Consider the following 20,224-nt stretch of genomic DNA (forward strand, 5'->3'; position numbering starts at 1 on the left):
GGCCAGCTGGGAAGCTCATCCCCTCTAGGAACTGTCGTTGAAGCAGGATGCCATTAATAATACAATTTTGAGGAATTTATATTTAATTCCACTAATGCGCCTTCATTAATTAAAGGCATTTGGGGATAGTACGCAAATGGAAAGAATAAAGGTTTTTGCTGACTGAAAATGTGCAAATCACTCAGCAAAGCCAGGGGTGGACTCTTCTCTCCATTTGCAGATCTGGTCCCATAGAAAGGGACTGGCTCTTCGTCATTTCTGTATGCCCGTGGCCAGGCCAGTTTTCAGTTATGATAGGTGCTCAGTGATTCTTCTTTGAATAGAGAAGGAAGAAAATGCCATGAGAATCACGGAGAAAATCATAACTGGCCAAATCATTAACCCGGGACTGTCATTCATAATCCACAATTTCTTTTTTTTTTTAAATTTGACTTTATTAATATTCTGAGGCAATTGGGTTTTGAGACAAACTTTAAATTGCTTCATTTCCAAAATTCATTTTCGTCACAACATCCGGGAGCAATCCGTCTGCTAATCAATAACTAACATTTAAATGGCTGTTGCCAGAAAGGCAACCCAGCACAAAACCAGTACTGTCAGCAACTCAGAACAACTCTAATTTCCTGACAGAAATCGATTCACAGCAACATAGTGGTTACTGCAAATATTTATCGTTCTGAAAAGGAAAGTTCATCAGTGCAGCTTCTTGAGCAGTTCATTCACAAATGAAGGACTGTGATGGGCTCCACCTCGACATCTGTCTTGAGATGTAGGATGTGGTGGGTGGCAATAACCCTATGATTGCCTTGAAATTGGCCCTTTTGGGGGTGTAGTGGGTACTGTGGGCCCATCCCAGATGGCCATGTGGGGAGAATATTGGGCATGGAAAGTCCAGTTCCACAGCTGGGATTTCACTGGCTTGCTGTGTGATCTCAGAAAGCCAACTAACCTCTCTGAACATTCCTTTTCTCTTCAAGGAAAGCACGATAATCAGATCTGTCCAATTTAGCCCTCCAGTTGTTGTGAGGATGAAACAAAGGGGTTGGGGGAGGAGATATCCCTGAACATATATTTAATGGACTGGGTAAATTTGGGGTCTTATAATGACTCTATTTCCCAAGAACAGGATTAAGGAGCAAGGCAGAATATTCATGAGAAATCAGAGTGTCATCCTAAAGCTCAGTGTTCATGGGAGTTTTACTAACTGGAAAACAAGTGACAATGGGAACAAATGTGCTCACTGAGTGACACTTACTTCTGTGCAGTAGGAGCTGGGAAACAAGGATAAAAAATCTGTGCTCATGAAGTTCATGGTCTAGCTCATGGGGAGGGGGCTGAGCAAACAGATAAACGCAACGGGTGTGGGGAGGATAAAGAGAGGTGTGAGTGGGAGTGTGGGAACACACAGGCATGAACTGAAGGACAATTTCTCAAGTCAAGCAGCAATAGAGGGAAGGCTATTCCAGGAAAAGACAACAGGCGCAGATTAGCACTTCAAGAGAACCATAAAAATAAATCAGTATTTCCCAAATTTCTCACTTGAAGTTCACTTTTACATTTTTGGGGGCCTTGTCTCTGTACCACATGCACCATTTTTTTCTTTTTTTAATTTATTGGCCATGCTACGCGACATGTGGGATCTTAGCTCCCTGACCAGGGAGCGAACCCACACCCCCTGCATTGGAAGCATGAAGTCTTTTTTTTTTTTAATGCTTTTTTAAATAGTATTTTAAAATTTTTTAGTTTATTTATTTTTGGTTGCATTGGGGCTTCGTTATTGCGCGTGGGCTTTCTCTAGTTGCATCAAGTGGAGGCTACTCTTCGTTGCAGTGTGTGGGCTTCTCATTGCGGTAGCTTCTCTTGTTGTGGAGCACGGGCTCTAGGCACATGGGCTTCAGTAGTTGCGGCACGTGGGCTCAGTAGTTGTGGCTCACGGGCTTAGTTGCTCCGCGGCATGTGGGATCTTCCCGCTACAGGGCTTGAACCCGTGTCCCCTGCATTGGCAGGCGGATTCTTAACCACTGCGCACCAAGGAAGTCCTGGGAGCACTGAGTCTTAACCACTGGAACACCAGGGAGGTCCTGCACCATTTTAGGTTGACCAATTTTTAAAAATATAAGTTGGGTTTAAAAAGAAAACTTTATACATTACTACCATAAATGAAAAACATTGTTAAAACAAAAGCTAACCTTAAAAATACAGGCAACAGGAACTCAATTTATTCAATAAATTACTGTCAGGCTGTTCTAGTTTCTGGGACCAAAGGGACGACAAAGACGAGATGGAGATAAATTAATGTCAGGCAGTAATTGATACTGGGGAGAAAACAGAAAGTGACTTAGGAGGGCCACTTTGGATGGGGTGGTCTGGGAGGGCCCACCAGGAGATATCGTTTGAGCAGAGATCTGAAGGAAGTGGTAGACCAAAAGGAAGACGAGGTCATTACATCTCAACCAGATACTGTTGCCTGCAGAAGGAAGACTGTGAACCAGATTCAGGGAGACGAGCAAGGGTTAGGGAGACGTGCTCACACCCAACTGAGACTTTCTGCAAGACAGGAGGACAGAGAGAAGGCAGTCATTCTGTCGAGGCGGTTACAGTTGTTTAATTCAGTCTGGAAGACTAAATCAAGTCGGGTACTCCTAGCGGAAAGCATCCCACTTCAGGAAACACTGCAACCTTTGAGAGGGAGGCAGGCTGTTACCGCCCCGATTGACAAATTAGTAAACTAAAGCCAAGAAAAGTTAAATCGCTGGGAACTGGGGCCGGAGCGCTGCCTTAACCTCGTACAGCCCGGTGGAGTGCAGGGATTGGGTCCAAGGATGGGCCGGCAGGTAGATGCTGGCTCTGGCAGCACTGTGAAGACTCCCAATCCTCCAATCTGCGTTCCACGCCTCTCGTTAGCCCCTTCCCAGGAGAGGCTCAAAACCCGGAGCTACGGAATCTGCGGAGCGGGACACAAAGCACGACCGCCGCAGCCGAGCATGCGCAGTAGCCCAGCCCAGCCCGGCCGCTCTCGCCGCTGGGGGAGGGTCATCCAAGCCTGACGTCCGCGACGCCGTCGTCAGCGCCCCGGGAAGAGGAGGGCGAAGACTCCATCCGCCATGTTGGATGCCGCAGATTCGCCATAACCGCGCCGGCTCTTTTCTTAAAAAAATAAAAATAAAAAGCGAAGCATCAGCGGAGCGCCCCGCCTTCTCGGTCGGCGCGGGAGGGGGCCCAGAAGAGCCCGAGGCTTTTTTTTCCTCCGCGGTGGGGGCGTTGCCATGGAGACGCGGGCGGCAGGTGAGCCGGGCTGGGGGTTGGGGTGGGGATGAGGTGGGGGTGGGGCGCGGCGCGGCGCGCGGGAAGCCGTTTCGAGCTTGGAGTCGGGTAGAAACGCGCAGGCCGCTGGGCGGCGGAGGGATCTGCGGCCCAGGGCGGAGAGCGGACGTAGCGGCGTCCTTCGACGGCACGTTAAATCGCTGGCAGTATCCCGCCGCCTTGGGTTTTTATTAAAAAAAAAGTAACGAGGGTGCTAGCGGAAGAACGAGCAAGGGAAAGCAGTGCGCTCGCGCGTGCGGGGCCGTTTCCGGGGCAACGGGAGGGGTCGGGGCGCGCGCTAGCGACCCAGCGCAGGCGTCCTGGCGGGCGGGAGGTTCGAATCCGATGCTGCCGACTCGGTGGCCGCGTGGGCCTTGGCTCGGCCTCCTTGTTGCCTGGCCTCAGTTTCCTCCTCTGTGAAATGGATAGTTCCTTTAGACCCATGTACTTGGCCAGGATGTTTTGAAGGGAAAGGGTTCCACCGAGCTGCTGAAGGAAAGTTTCTTTGTGTCCGGTAGAGGGAGCCATAAACACCAGGGATTAGCTGGTTACTGCTGGTAACCCAGTAATACCCTGTGATAAATTGTGATTTATTTATTTATAAATTTATTTATTTTGGCTGCGTTGGGTTTTCATTGCTGTGCGCGGGCTTTATCTAGTTGCGGTGCGCGGGCTTCTCATTGCGGTGGCTTCTCTTGTTGCGGAGCACAGGCTCTAGGTGCGCGGGCTTCAGTAGTTGTGGCTCGCAGGCTCCAGAGCGCAGGTCTAGTAGTTGTGGCGTACGGGCTTAGTTGCTCCGGGGCATGTGGGATCTTCCCGGACCAGGGCTCGAACCCTTGTTCCCTGCATTGGCAGGCGGATTTTTAACCACTGCGCCACCAGGGAAGCCCGATAAATTGTAATTTAGCCTCTACCTGCCGCCTAGCTCTGTGGGCCCTTGTTCCTCACCCTTTAAAGTTAAGCTGACATGGCACCTCCTCCAGGCAGCCGTCCCTGGCTTCTTGGGCGACGCGGCCTTTCTGCTGGCTGGATGCAGGACCGCGATGGATCTTCCACTGAACACCTGGTCAAAGCCCTTAAACGTTGACCTTGGGGCTCCTTCCTGTGTAATTAACAGTAAGCATCCACACTGGGGCACTGACCTCATGCCTTTTGCTACTCAGTTTTCCCGACACCTCTAATTTGTGTGTCATTTACTGACGAGGAACAAAAGTTCAGAGAGGTCAACTTCATACAGTTTAGAAATGGCAGAGCTGAGGCTTTAAAAATCAACTTCCTCTGACTTGGGATGAAATCCAAACTTCTGGGTGACTGCCTGGCTTGTACTTCCAACCCCTGGATCGGTGCCTGGCCCCGGGTGGGTGCCCAGGGTGCCTTTATTGAACGGAAGAATGAATGAACTATCTGACCGCCTCCTGCCCCCTTCCAGCCTGGTTCCCTGGCAGAGCCCAGTGACTTCGGAAATATAAGCTTAGTGTCACAGGGCTTACCCTGCACAACTGCCCCTCCAGCTTCATCTTCTGAGCCTACGGGTTCATCCCAAAGTAGCTATACTGAGTGTCCTGCATGCTGAGGGCTGCAGAAGACACCTAGAGCTTATGTTTGCTGGATGTTCGGTGCCCAAACCCCGGGGGCACTTTTCTTGGCTTCTTCAGTTCAAGCCAACAGCTTTGCATGACACTCCCCTCGACATGCCAGGTAGGGATGGTAAAGAGTCCTTTGACCCTTGGTCCTGCCCTCATCCCATTGTTGTGTCAGATTCCTGCAAGTGAGTGTGTGTGTGTGTGTGTGTGTAGTGATGAAGCAGACCCAGAGCCAGAGTGGTGGGTCAGGAGCCCTGAACTATGCCAGGCATTCTTTCTGACAGTGATGATGTTACGAGTCCAAGCTCGTACTGTTTGCCGCACGACAGGTCAATAAATCGAGAGATGAGTCTTTTGGGCAAGGAATAGTGACTTTATTTGGAAAGCCAGCAGACCGAGAAGATGGTGGACTAGTGTGCCAAAGAACCATCTTACCTGAGTTAGAAGTCAGCCTTCTTTTATACCAAAAGTGGAGGGCGTTTGGTTGGTTGCTGCGAAGTTCTTGGTGCCAGAATCTGTTGTTCTCACAGCTGTGCACCTAGGTCTGGTCACAGTGTTCCTATAAACCTCCAAGACAAATGGTATCCTGTGTGTCGTGACTTTTTATCTTTGTGTGAATGGAGAAGTGTTGTACCTTTAAAAGTCAGAGCCTTGAGAATGGGCTAACCTGTATATTTTAGGCAACATTCTTAACTTGTAGCAAAAGCAATAGAATACAAAGTTTAAAGGAAAAAAAACCAGATCCAGTATGGAGTCAGATTTGTTCTTCCCTATTACACTCTCTTCTCTGTTTGGTGCCTTCCCTCTCCCAAGACATTGGGCTACTGCTGATGATACACGACATGCACTGCCCACCTCTCCTTTTTTGGAGTTTACTTAGCAGTTTTGTTTTTGTTTTTTTTTTTAAACCTGGCACTTGTTGTAGTTTCCTTCAATTTTCAGCTGTGTAATCAGTGACCAAAAATCATGTTTTAAAATACGTTGCTGTTAACTTGCGGTCAGCTAATTCCTGAAAAGAGCCTCCTGTTTTGCTTGGTTGTTGGGTTAACGTAGGAGAGCCGGTAAAATACATGATAAGATGGAGTCGCATTTGGTCTCTAAGGTCCAGCTTTTCGATGGTAAACCAGCCACGATGGTCATTGCCGTGCACTGGAGATCTGTTACCGCACTGCTCCCTTCTCAGCCGGTTTCCCATTTACCTTGTAAAATGGTTTCTGTGTCTTTTCTCCCCTTACTTTACAATTTACATAACAACTTTTCAATGGCAGCTATCCTTCAGTAGAATTAAGTTTCTGCCTAGGGCAAGGGCAGTCAAGAATTGGGTATATTAAAAAGACTCTCCTTAATTGCATTTCCTTTGTAGATAGTTTCATGCATGCTGCTTCTGAAAACCTCCCCAGCAAGAGGGGCTGATTTAATTATGTAGAAGAGATTTAGCCTAGAGTTGTTTTCTCTTTGTTAGCAGCTGTTTATTCTGTTAAACTTTGACTGTCTTTGCCATTTCTCAAGGGCAGGTGTCAACTTTAAGGGCTGGAACAGTCTGGAGGGTGGAATGAACACGTGCTCTGGGGCCAGAGATCTGCTACTCACCAGATTCCTGACCTGAGGGAGTCACATAACTTGTGGAACCCACCGCTTCTTCTGTGGGAGACATGGTCCTGCCCACGACCTGGGTTATGGCGCACTGTAGATGCTGTGGGCACTGCTGTTTATCCCTTTCACCGAGACCCCAGTCTCTCTGCTGTGCAGCTTAGTGCATTGAGATCTACTTGCTCCTTGAAAACAGTTGTGGTTGGAAAATGTGATAGACTTTGATTGGTTAAAAAAAAATTATTATTTATTTATTTATTGCTGCACTGTGCAGCTTGCAGGATCTTGGTTCCCTGACAAGGGACTGAACCTGGGCCCCCGTAGTGAAAGCACTGAGTCCTAACCACTGGACTGCCAGGGAATTCCCATTGATTGATTTCTTTTTAAAAGAAAGAAAAGTAATCTGGGGGTGAAACAAATTGTCATATTAAACAGCTATTGTAGGTTTGAAGTTGCGTCTTTTTTTTCAAGGAACATAAAATATATCATTATATGCTTATAAACAGATTATGCTTGGCATGTTAATAGAAAAAGGATTTTAACTTGGGTAACAGATTTTTCTTCTTTTAAATCATGTAACAAATGGAGCCGCAAATTTTTGAACTCTGGAATCTGGCACGTTTGTGCCCCAGTTGGGTCTGGGCTGAGGCAGGATGGGAAGGGTGGGGACCGGACTTAAGAGGCAGCTGCTGGCCTTGCTGGGGTAGGGAGAGGAGGGGACCAAATCAGCCACCACGTCTGGAGCCAAGGAGCGGGGGGCTTTGGGAGCCGCATTCTGGAAAAGGAGGGTCTTGGAGGTCCTGGCAACCTGGAGGACCTTGTAAGTCAGCCCCAAGCCTCCTTGTAGGGCCCTAGCTGGCTTCCTTCTTTCTGTTAGATATTTTTTTCCCATCTCTGCCAGCAGGCCTCTTTTTCTGAGGCCACCACCACTTCTCTGCCCCTTAGGATTCTCCCTTCCTTCCTCCCTTCCCAACTTCCCATCTTTCCTTCCTTCCTTCTTTCTTCCTTTTTTTTTTCTTCCAAGCAGATTCCTTGGTTCACCCAAATGTTTGTGCCAAAGTTTGTGCCGGAAAGTGAGAATGCAGTCAGATATGATTCGCTGTTTCCTCCTGAGGATCTCACACAGTCCTAGCTGTGGAACCGATCCTTTAGGAGATGGTGCCAGAGACTATGATGGAAGTAAGCCCTGAGAGTTGAAGGCTTGAGGGGGTGCAGTGCACCTAGCCCAGCCACTTAGTTACTGTGATCCTTTGTTGAAAATTACATGGGGGTCCATTTCTGAGCTCTCTGGTCTATTCCATTGATCTATTTGTTTATCCTTCATCAGCACCGCACTGTGAATTACTGTAGCTTTCTAGTAATTTCTGAAGTTATGAGGAATAAATAGGAGGACACTTTTTGGAGGGGCAGAGATGAGGCAGGAGCAAGACCCGGCATCAGGTGCTGTTACGGTGCATCCCAGAGATGATGACACTCACCCCACAGCAGTGAGTGTGGGAGTGGAGGTTTGGGGCAGATTTAGAGAAATGGACCAGAGTAAAAACCCATAGGACTGGTGATCGAGTGGATTTTAGCTTAGAGACCAGCCAGCATTCATCTGTGTTTGGTTTCAGGGAAAGAGCAGTGATGAACCAAACAGGCACAGGGATATGAAACGTTCCAGGCTCCATACACACAGCTGTGGTCCATTATTCTCACATCCCTCCTGCAGTGGTAGAGAGAAGAGCTTTTGAATTCTGCTCCCTGTTTTTATTTCTGAGTTGGTGCAGGGCTTGCCGGGTTACTGGAAGCACCTCAGAGAGACCCTTCCTGGGGACTGAGGCCCTTCCCTCCACTCTGAAGAGGCCCCTGGAGCCGAAGTTCTGTGCAGCCCTGCCCCAGGACGGCCATGGGGCAGCTCTTACCCGTCGCTGGGCAGGAGTCAGAGGACCAGAGAAGTTTTGGTTTTACCGGGATGTGGGTTGGCCGGCGGCTGACCCGCCCTGAGCCACTCTTTCTTCCCCAGCCCTTAGTTTTGTCTGTTTCTCTGGGAAGTGTGAGTTGACTGCCTTGGTTAACCTTAGCCTCGGGGGTTCTTACGTGAACGTTCTGGAAATGCTTTAGTCCTCACGACAAAGGAAATGCAGCATTTGTTAACCTTAAACATTGATCTGTTAAAGCTTTTAACTGTATTTTGAATTAAATGATATTGATATTTTTGGAGTTTACAGTCTTTTAGGAGGAGCACGTTAAACAAATAAATACATCGTTAAATACATGATTACAGATTGCGGTAATTGCTTCAAAGCGGAGGATGGGGGGGAGTGGGCAAGAGAAAATAATGGGGACCTAACTTATATTGAAGGAGATTTAAGAAAAGCCTCTCTGACAAACTGAGGTTGGAGCTGAAACTTGAAGCATGAGGTTCTGGATTAAAAAAAAAAAAAGTTTGATAAGCAGAAAGCAGGCACTCGCCAGCCCTCTCCACTTTGCAGAATTTCAGGCAGCTCAGGACTAGCTCCCTGAGGCCGGAGTTCTCCTTTGCGCTTTATCGCCCCCTAGGGGACATGCATGGGAAAGGCCCTGCGGAAGTGGAGATAGCCTAGGAGACAGCTGTGCCTGCAGAGGGGGCGGCTGCACGTGGGGACTGGCCTGGCCACCGTGTAGGCGCCGTCCCAGCAGCGGGACCCGTCAGGTATGGCAGGGCATGGCTGAGACCGGGATGCTGGACCTGCAGGGGAGGAGGTCCAGGGGCCGCCGCTGGCTTGGTCAGAGGCAGTGGGAGGAGCTGGCCTCGCCAGGGTCACCTTAAGGCTGCATGAGCTGGAGCCGAGTCAGGGAGGAGGACAGGCTGCCTGACCTTCTAAAGGTCCCTGCCCTGTAAAAAGAGCGGTAGCTGTCCAAACCGGTGAGGGGCAGGTCGGGCACTGGCTGCAAGTCTGGACTCTCTGTCCTTTCCAAGGCAGCAGTCTATGAATTTGGGCCACGAATAAAACCACGGTCACTTTAAACTGTTTTCACGAGCAACATGGCATTATTTGTTTATGTTTCTGGAGTTTGTGCCTTACTCATTTCTAAATGTGCTTCGCTTACATAGTATGTGGTATATATTAGGCATTCATTAAATGTTGAATTGTGAGACTAAGTAAAAAACTACCCTTTTCCCTAGTGAAAAACCGAGTAGCCCAGGTATGTGGAGAACACACCTAATGTTTACTTCATATATTGGTTACCAGGAAGAATGGACCAGATCATTCTGGTAGGCTGGAGCTGGGTGGCTGCTGGGGTTTGGAAAATTCTTCTTTTCCCTGTGGCTCTTGCTTAAATTTAAAGCTCTGTTCTGGAATTTGAACAGACCTTAGACACGTCTGAATATTAGACAGCAGTTCTTTCTTCTTGAATTAATTTGCAAGTTCAAAATACTTTGTAACTGAGACGACTGGCAGGCTTTCATGATAAGTAAAGCAGGTATTTAAAATTTGATTGAAGTTGGGCTTCCCTGGTGGCGCAGTGGTTAACAATCCGCCTGCCAATGCAGGGGACACGGGTTCGAGCCTTGGTCGGGGAAGATCCCACATGCCGCGGAGCAACTAAGCCCGTGCACCACAACTACTGAGCCTGCGCTCTAGAGCCCGTGAGCCACAACTGCTGAGCCCGGGCGCCACAGCTACTGAAGCCCGCGCGCCTAGAGCCCGTGCTCTGCAACAAGAGAAGCCACTGCAGTGAGAAGCCCGCGCACCACAACGAAGACCCAGTGCAGCCAAAAATAAATAATAAATAAATGAATAAACTTATTAAAAAAATAATAAAATTTGAAGTTGTGTTTGCATGTTTCCCACATTTTCCTTCAGTTCCTGCCCAGGCTGTTATTTTATCTCCTTTGATTATGACCTCAGGAGCCTGGAGCAGACAGCCAGCGTCTAAAGCCTGTGATAATAAATGGAAATGTCCTCATCTTCTGCCTCTTTTTCAACAGTGTGGACAGTAACTCTGGTCGGCAAGGTCTAAGCTTCCTAATTCCTTGTCTCCATTTTCCTAACTCTGTGGGTCCCAAAGATTTCGGGGTGCTGGAGGCCCTCTCCTGTCTCGCTGGCTGTCAGGGAGTGGCACCTGCAAACCACATTTCTCTGATCTGCAGTGAAAAAGTTGCCAGGTGTCCTGGAAATAATGTGAATACTGGATCTGTGTTCTACTCCAGACTGCAATGTGCTGGAAGTGGGAAATACACACCAGATTTTGAATACTTAGTACGACAGCAACATCAAAAGAATGTGAAATTTCTCATCTCTCTTTTAAAAATGGATTACAAGCGAAGTGATAATATTTTGGATATACTGGGGTAACAAAACATATTATTAAAATTAATTTTACTTGTTTCTTTTCATTTTAACGTGGCTGCTTGAAATCACACCAGTGGTTCAATTTCTTTAAAAAAAATTTTTTTTAATTTAAATTTATTTATTGTTATTTTTGGCTGCATTGGGTGTTTGTTGCTGCATGTGGGCTTTCTCTAGTTGCGGCGAGCAGGGGCTACTCTTCGTTGCGGTGCGCGGGCTTCTCATTGTGGTGGCTTCTCTTGTTGCGGAGCAGGGGCTCTAGGCACGTGGGCTTCAGTAGTTGTGGCACGCGGGCTCAGTAGTTGTGGCACGCGGGCTCAGTAGTTGTGGCTCACGGGCTTTAGAGCACAGCCTCAGTAGTTGTGGCGCATGGGCTTAGTTGCTCCGTGGCACGTGAGATCTTCCCAGACCGGGGCTCGAACCTGTGTCCCCTGCATTGACAGGGGGATTCTTAGCCACTGCGCCACCAGGGAAGTCCCAGTGGTTCTATTTCTGTGGGACAGCACTGGCCTGGATGGGGCGCTGGGCCTCTTGAGCCATGGTGGCTGCCCTCCCAGAGTTTCTGCAGAGAGCCACACGTGTGTGCGTCTCCCCATGCGAGGCAGTGACCCGGGCACAGGGACCCGCCTGCCATCTGCAGGAACTTGCCCAGTGTGTACAGCAATGGTGTGCGTGCTGAGCCGTGTCCACCTGCCCGGTGGGCTGTGTTCACAAGCCCCTTTCACCCATTCTTCCCAGTTCTGCTCTGCACCTGCGTCATGTGGAGCAGAGTCCACAAAGCCCTTTTCCCAGGATTCCTCCACATGGTGACCCCTGCCTCTACCGTCCTCATGAGGTCAGCAGGGTGGCTGCAGTTGCCACTGCGGGTTTCCAGCCAAGGACCTACGGGCTCGGGAAGGGAGAGGTCCCTCCAGCCAGGCAGATGTGGCCACGTGGGTGGGGTTTGACCCCGGAGCCTCTGTCCTGAGGCCCAGTGCTGAAGCCGGTTCAAGGCAGCCCTTTACCTTCTGAAGTTAGGACTAATGGTGCCTCCACCACAGAAAGGAACCAAAATAAACTAGAACAGCAAAAAACCCAAACCGGAAACTCAGAGGCCTGGTGATGTGGCAGCCCTGGGCATCGCAGTCCCCCTAAAATACATCGCAAAACGGGAGAGGATTTTGCACATTTTGTTTTTCCCATGGAAACGATCCCGGAGACTCGGTCGCTTTGGAGGCATGGCGTCAAGAGTTCTGGGGCCACCTCGGTAATTTGCACGAGGGGAGCTGTGGTGTCAGAAGCGTTCACGGGGGCTCCCACATCCTCAGAGCTTCCCACACATCTGCTGGGGCGGGGCGGTGCTGCCACTTAGACAACTGGGTGACGGGGGTGCAGTTTCTGTTTACGTAAAATTATTTGTTGTGCTTTCCGAAGGAAAGGGCCCTGGGGCTGCTCTTCAGCTATGATTATGTTAAATGTGAGTAGTAGACTCTATTGCCCGGGGCTCTCACTTTGAGAGTGCTTAAAAATAACTTAGAAAAATTATGTCAAGTTTCAACATGGAAGAAATGCGTATGCATAAAATTATAATGCAGCTGTTGGCCCAGCCTTAATTATAGCTGTTACTGAGCCTTTCTCACTTTATTTTGTTAATCCTGTTTCAACAAAGGAACACCCATGGGCTTTCCCCTTTGCATTTAGTAGGCATGTTAACTCTGTGAGCTGCAGAAGGCACGCGCATCGCGCCTCATGAGCTGCGTGGTAATAAGACCACAGGTTAGGCTGTGCATTTATTGGGACTTCAGCTCACTGAACCTCAGAGCCGGGAGGGCACCTTGGAGGTGATCCACGAGTGGGGTAGCAGGCGGGAGGGCAGGTGCATAACGGGCCCCTCCAGGCCATGGGGGAGGCTGGAGCCGTCTGCACGCCCTGGCTTCTGTCCAGGCGGCTCTGTCTGTCTCCCTGTAAATTAGCCTCTGGGTGAGGCTCAGAGACCAGGTTCCACTTTAAACCATGCGAAGGCCACTTCCCACTGGGGCCTGGAGAGGTTCAGAGACTTACGCAGGCTCCAGCACACTGGAGGTGGGGAGCTGGGGCTGGTTAGGGGCTGGGGACCCAGGTCCTGACCCAGACAGGTGCCCCTCTGTGGCTTTATGTGAGACGGTGCCTCAGAGGTGTCGGTCGCTGGGCTGGGAGTGTCCTGCAGTCCTCCTGCAGCCCCAGCAGATGTAGAAGCGGAAGCTCAGGAGGGAGGCCAAGAACACACGGCCAAGGTGGGTTCACGGCCAGGTCTGGGCTTCTCACCTCACTTCGTCATTTTAAATAAGAGACTCATTTGTGAATCAGAATCCCCTTTTCCCCCTATATCTTTCCCTTAAAAATTTGCTGTTTAAGTTTTAAAAAATTGATGTATAACCTACACATAGAAAGGTGTGTATCAAAGAGACGAACAGCTCTGTGAATGTTCACAGACTGAATTCACTGTGAGACCAAACAGAACTGGGGCAGAAGCCCCCGGCCCCAGCCCCGCCAGGGGAAACCCGGCCTGACTCAGGCAGTGCAGAGAAGTCGACCCTTTTGTGCATCAAGCGGTGACTTGTCACTTAGGACAGGCATCAGGCAGGCCTGGGCTGTGCTTGTGCTGTATGCTTACCTGCTCTGTGACCTTGCAGTCCCCTCCCTGGGCTCAGTTTACTCATTTGCAAATGGGGATAGCAGCCCCTCCCTCACTGGATTAATGTGAAGATTAAGTGGGTGGCTGGCAAAGCACAGCGTCGCAGCGTTACACCTCGGGGAAGGGTAGCCGGATTTTCATTAGGGTCTGTCTGCTCAGTCTTGGGAATGGCTTCATCGTGGGAACGGAGGGTGTAGTGCTCAGACTGGCCACCAGGGGCTGCTGCTGGCACACGTATGGTGCCCGCTCTTGCCTGAAGGCCCTGGGTTTACTGTGTGTGTTGGTACCCTTTTTTTTTTTGGCCGAGAAAAGCTGATGCCCTGTATGTGGCGGTTCTCTGTCCCTAGTTCTGGATCTCTTGCCAGGCCGTGCAGGGGCACGCATACTAACTATGTGTTCCGGGTGGGCTGGTGGCCCTGCATCTGGCACTCTCATTTTCCAGCTTACGGCTCCCTGAAGTGAGGGCCCGTTGTAAATTATAATAGACACACAGAGAGGGTAGAGTTCCCTTTTTGGTGTAGCTACGCTTAGTTGTATCGAATCGTTCGGAATGTCTCTCTAGCCACGAGGCAGGGTGCAGAGTGGGGCCCAAGGCTCGTTGTGTCCCTCCCAGGGCCCCACTTCAGTACTCCCTCCTGGAGCAGCGCTGGACCCACGTGGGTGGGCAGATACCGAGGTCAACTTGGAAGGTCTTGGTCAGGTTTTGACTTTGTGTGTTGTCTGCCCGGGGCTCCTTGGCATCTCGCTAACTTCTCTGAGCCCTAGTTCTTTCCATTGTAAATGGGGACGACGATGATAGTGATGCTGATGGTCATGGTGGTGGTGGTGGTGGTGGTGGTGATGGTGTTGATGGTGGTGGTGGTGATGATGGTGGTGGTGATGGTGATGGTAGTGGTGCTGGTGGTGGTGATGATGGAGATGGTGGTGGTGGTGATGGTGCTGGTGGTGGTGGTGGTGATGGTGGTGATGATAGTGGTGATGGTGGTGGTGGTGGTGGTGATGGTGGTGATGATAGTGGTGATGATGGTGGTGGTGGTGATGATAGTGGTGGTGATGGTGGTGGTGGTGGTGGTGGTGGTGGTGATGATAGTGGTGATGATGGTGGTGGTGATGGTGGTGGTGGTGATGGTGCTGGTGGTGGTGGTGGTGATGATGGAGATGGTGGTGGTGGTGATGGTGCTGGTAGTGGTGGTGATGGTGGTGATGGTGGTGGTGGTGGTGGTGATGGTGCTGATGGTGGTGGTGCTGATGGTGGTGATGATAGTGGTGATGGTGGTGGTGGTCGTGGTGGTGGTGCTGATGGTGGTGATGATAGTGGTGATGGTGCTGGTGGTGGTGGTGGTGGTGATGATGGAGATGGTGGTGGTGGTGATGGTGCTGGTGGTGGTGGTGGTGATGGTGGTGATGATAGTGGTGATGGTGGTGATGGTGGTGATGATAGTGATGGTGCTGGTGGTGGTGGTGGTGATGGTGGTGATGATAGTGGTGATGATGGTGGTGGTGGCACCATCTACTTGGTTACTCCAGGGATAGCGGGGAGGATCAAGCGCGGTCACTGACATGCAGATCTTTGTGAACAAAGCAGGCAGTCTAATGTTATTCTGCAGCTGGGGTGGGCAGGGAGGCCGGGGGTGCCGCTTCGGGCCATGTTCTCTTCATGCCCCCCCTCCCATGGCCGACACGTGGGAACTCTCTGAGGACACCCAGCTCTGGGAGCTCCTGTACCTTTCCATGCCTGGCCTCCCCTAATCCAAGGCCTTCTGTGCACCTGGGCCCTCTGTGCACCTGGGCGCCTGCTCACCTGGCCCATGCGTTCAAGCTCTGGACTTGGGCACTTCGAGGCTTGGCCGTCCTCACCTACCAGGTATCTTCTTGTAGCAAGTATTCTTGTGTCAAGAATGCCTTTTCCTCATCGATTCTAAATCTGTCACCTTTTCTTTTTTCTTTCTTTTTTGTCACCTGGACACTATGCACTTTTGGTGTCACCCTAATATATCCTTACGAGAGAACGACAGGGACAGGCGTAAGGTTTGATGTCCCCCCCCACCTCACCCACACACACAAATGTCTAATCAGCCTCAGGGAGGAATATCAGAACACCGTCAGCTGGGAGACACGTTTTGTCTGTGACCAGAGTTTGCATCTCTGCCGAGTGTCGGCAGCTGTGGCCCTGCTGTCCTTCCTCAGCTGGTGTTTGGCCCAGAGCCTGTCAGACTGTCTGGGGCCCAGGGTGTCTGGGGATCAGTGTCTTTCTCCCCCAAGAGGGAGACCTTATTTTGTCACTTACTGTGCCTCTATTTCTAATGTCAGTGTACATTTTTTAAATCTAATTTTTTCTTGGATCACACGTCAGCGTCATTGTGGAAGATCTGAAAAACTCAGAGACTATGAAATAGGAAATAAGTAGCATTCAGAATCCGCCTACCCAGAGCCCAGCGCTTTGCTGGGTGCTGGGGAACCAGAGGGGTGGGGAAGGGGTCTGGGGCCTCAGCTCTCTCTGTGTCTGTCCGTCTGTCTGTCTCTCTGTTTCTTCAGACCAGGCTCTCTGGCTTTCCTCCTGCCACTTAACAGTGGTCCTAGTCACCCAGGTGGAAAACCTTTTCTCAGAAGTTGCAAATTGGCAGCTCTCAGGATAGGTGTAACCTGAAGACTTGATTTGTTTGGCCCGCACAGTTTTTTGGTTTTTTTTTTCAGGAAAATCTCATTTAGTTGCCAGCATTTAAAAATCCACAGATTTCAAATACAGATTCAGCTTCTCAGCCCGCATCAGCGGGATGGGGGACTTCCCAATGGGGCCAGCTTCCTGGGTGCCGTGCCCCGTCCCCGGCCCTCTCGATGGGCCTCCTGCTCTGGAGGCTGGGTGCCCTTGCCTTTCTTGGGCAGGCTCCCGTGGTGGGTGTTCCGAGGACCAGACCTTGCTGCCCCCCGACCTTGACTTTGTCCCCACCTCTACACACTCAAGCCTCCCCGGGGTTGAGGCTCTCCCCTGTTCTGCTCGCCGCTCTCCTTACCTCCTGGATCCGTTCAGCTTCCCTCCCCTGAGAAGCCTACCCCAGCTGCCTCAGCCACGGGGTTTCTGCGTCCTCCCCATGCCCTCTGGTGGCATGTGTTTAGTATGTTCCTGTATAGACATCCCCACCGCCGCACACATGCATGAATACAACCTGTGTTTCTACCTGATTTTTAAGTCCCTTGTGAGCTGACCAGGTAGCTTTGAAACCATATAGGCCTGAACTTGATCCTCTTAGGCAAGTTATAGCTTCTTCATCTGTAACATGGGATAATAGTATCTTCGTGGCTGACTCATTAGGGCCACTGTGTACAGCTGTGCAGGTCGCACACTGCACAAGGGTACCGCCTCTAAGGGGACCATTTCACATCATAGATTTGTATATTCATTATGACAGTTTTCTGCAAATGGTAGTATCTTGTTCTAACAAAATCAGTATATTTGACCACTTTCTGACAGGGGGAACTAGTGTCTTAAGGAAAGCGTGCCTTTTTCCTTTTCTCACAGAGGTGCCTTGCTAGCAGCCGCCCTGCCTGTCAGGGTTACGTGTGATAAGGAGTGTGAAAGTGCCTGGTACTCAGGAAACGTTTGTCTCCTTCTCTCTTGAAAGCAGGAGGTCATGGAGGTGAGCCCAGAGGCAGGGCCCCCCGGTGTGTTTGTTGTGGGTGCCGAGGGGGGAAATGGGGCCTTACAAGGAAAGAACGGGGGTTAGGAGTCCAGTCTCCCAGGCACTTTGGCCATGCCGCATCTCCATCGGAATCTGGAAATATTCCTGAGTTTCACTGATTCAAAGACTGATTTTAACATCCCTAAAATCAGGTGGTGTCTTACAATTGGTGTGATAAGAACCCAGTGTGTTTTAGTTTATTTGGTAGCATTTTAATCTTTTTTAGTGGTATGTAAAGTATCAGTGCCTCTTAAAATAGATGTTGTCTTAGATTTGAGGAGATACAATAAAGAAACCTATTTCATAGGATTGTTGTGAAGATTGAACGCTCTTAGCATGAGGCTTGCATGGTGCCAGCTCATGGTGAGGGTTTAATGGATTTCAGCTTCCTTTTCTTCTCCCTCTTCCTCTTTGAATGCCCTTATTTTGGTTACAGCAAGTTCTCAGTAAGTGTGATGGTGATGATGACGTTATACGGCATACCCACAGCTCATGAAAAGTTCTGCAAAATAAGCTAAATGGAAGGAAAGTGTTTTGTCCAAGCCCAGGCTTCTTTTCCTGAAGATAAAGGAAAAGCGTATTTTCGATGGTAGTAAGCTGCGCGATGCGTAGAGCTTCTCCATTACCTCGGTGTGACCGCGATCTGGCTGCATCTGCTAAAGTATTTCCACTCCTCTTGGGACGCTGCCAGCTCTTCTGAATTTAATAACTTAAGGGCAAGTGAACAACAAGAAAACAAAAACATAACTCCGAAAGCACTTGCCATCCTGTTCTTGTCATAAGGTAGGCAGTTTAATAGGGCCTTAATTTTGGCTCCTGAACTCTCTTTCAAGTTAATCAATCCAAGTAAAAGATGGTTGAAAAGCTGCGAAGGATGATGTATACTAATGAAGGAGAGGAAGGAAGAGTTGGTTTTACACTGTCACTTTTAAACAGAGGAAGTTAATAGTCTAGTAATGAGCATTTTGTCTTCTTACGGTTATTGATAAACGTTTAAGGCTATCTGTGATCGTCAGTTCCTCTAACACTGAGCGCCTACTGCGTCCCTAGCAGCAGCATCACTAAGAGGATGGATGACATTGGGCTGGGCGGGGCTCTGGCCGCAGGTAGTGAGTGCAGGTGGTATGGAAGGTGCTGGGGTGCAGAGCCCTGCTTCTCATGGAGGTGAGCACAGAGACCTGGACTGGGCCCTGGCTGCCCCCTGTGAGCTACCTCGCTCCACCTCTGTGGGACGTTTGGACCTCATAGGGTGGTTGGGATTCGACGGGGTCATGGGTATGTCAAACAGTTATACCCGCTTCTCAAATTTAGTGCCTGTTCCAGAGACTCCAGGCTGGCAGCCGTTGGTATGTTTTATTGGCTGGAGTATTTTTTTTTTTTAACTTTGTATTTTGAAATAATAGTAGATTCACAGGAAGTTTCAAAGATCGTGCAGAGAGGTCTTATATACCCTTTTCCAGGCTTACTCCAATGGTTATGTTTTTGGGAGGGGAGTAAAAAAACATATATAACATAAAATTTGCCATTTTAACCATTTTTAGGTGTATCGTTTAGTGGCATAAGGACATTCACATTGTCGTGCAATCATCACCACCATGCATCTCCAGAACTCTTTTTTTTAAAAAAATTAATTAAATTAATTAATTTATTTTTGGCCGTGTTGGGTCTTTGTTGCTGCGCGTGGGCTTTCTCTAGTTGTGGCGAGCGGGGGCTACTCTTCATTGCGGTGCGCGGGCTTCTCATTGTGGTGGCTTCTCTTGTTGTGGAGCACAGGCTCTAGCACGCAGGCTACAGTAGTTGTGGCAAGTAGGCTCAGTAGTTGTGGCTCGCGGGCTCTAGAGCGCAGGCTCAGTAGTTGTGGCGCGTGGGCTTCGTTGCTCCGCGGCATGTGGGATCTTCCCAGACCAGGGCTTGAACCCTTGTCCCCTGCGTTGGCAGGCAGATTCTTAACCACTGCACCACCAGGGAAGCCCTTTCCAGAACTCTTTCATCATCCCAACCCAGTGGTTACATCTTGTGAAACTGTTGTGCAATATCAAAACCAAGAAATTAATGTTGGTACAATGGGCGTGTGTGGTACATTTTTACCACATGTGTAGATCTGTGTAACCACACCTGCAGTCAAGATGCCGAGCTGTTTGTTGACATTTTATCAGTTTGAGTGAAGTGGAGAAACCTTGTGTCCCTTTATTTATTTATTTATTTACTTTTTGGCCTTGGGGTACAGCTTGCAGGATCTTAGTTCCCCGACCAGGGGTCGACCCTGGGCCCTCAGCAGCGAGAGCACTGAGTCCTAACCACTGGACCACCAGGGAAGTCCCAGCCTTGTGTCCCTTTACCTCCCCTGTTTATAATTGTCATAAAAGTTTCTTCTGCAGACGTTGAGAACCGCATCAGACAGAGTTATACTTTTTGTTTAATGGTCAAACGTAATTTAGGAAATCAACAGGAAAAAGGAAATCTGATGTATTTGCCCATATTTTTACACTTTCCTTTGTTCATTTTACCTTTCTTGATGTCGCAGGAGTCATTGTTTTAGCATTTTCCTTCTGTTTAGAGAACTTCCTTTGGTCATTCTTGTAGGTTGGGTCTGCTGGTGACAACTTCTCTTTCTTTTCCTTCATCTGGGAATGTTTTGGTTTCTCCTTCATTCCTGAAGGATGGTTTTGCTGGGTGTAGGATTATGGGTGGACAGTTCTCTCCTTTTTGCACCTGAAAAATGTGCCACTTCCTTCTGGCCTCCACGTGTCTAAGGAGAAGTCTGCTGTCAATCGTATGGTTTTTCCACACAGGAAACTGGGTTTTTTGCTAATTTCAGGTTTCCTCTCTGTTTTTAGTTTTCAGAAGCTTGATTATAATGTGTCTTGTCATAGATTTCTCTGGGTTTACCCTGTTTGGACTTTGCTCACCTTCTTGACTGTGTGGCTTTATGTCTTTTGCCAACTTTGGGGAATTTTCAGCCACTATTTCTCTGAATACTTTCCCACCCCACTGTCCTTCTCCTTTCCTGGGACTCTAGTGACACAAATGTTAGGCCTTTCTTTGGTTCCGGTCCCACAGGTCCTTGAGGCTGTCTTTGTTCTTTTTCAGTCTATTTTCTCT

The 20,224-nt window shown here is 49.4% G+C and overlaps 1 protein-coding gene across 1 annotated transcript in view; it reads left to right on the forward strand.

Annotated features, from left to right (window-relative positions):
• Positions 1-3,097: 3,097 nt before the first annotated feature.
• The window catches only part of ZFAT (zinc finger and AT-hook domain containing), a 376,612-nt gene continuing 359,485 nt past the window's right edge, over positions 3,098-20,224 (forward strand). Inside the window, exon 1 of the mRNA XM_079902395.1 lies at positions 3,098-3,285. Within this exon, the coding sequence (XP_079758521.1) occupies positions 3,267-3,285 (19 nt within the window). The 5' untranslated portion in view covers positions 3,098-3,266. The remainder of the gene's footprint in view (positions 3,286-20,224) is intronic.

Source organism: Stenella coeruleoalba, assembly GCF_951394435.1.
Source record: "Stenella coeruleoalba genome assembly, chromosome: 17".
Taxonomy (NCBI): Eukaryota; Metazoa; Chordata; class Mammalia; order Artiodactyla; family Delphinidae; genus Stenella; species Stenella coeruleoalba.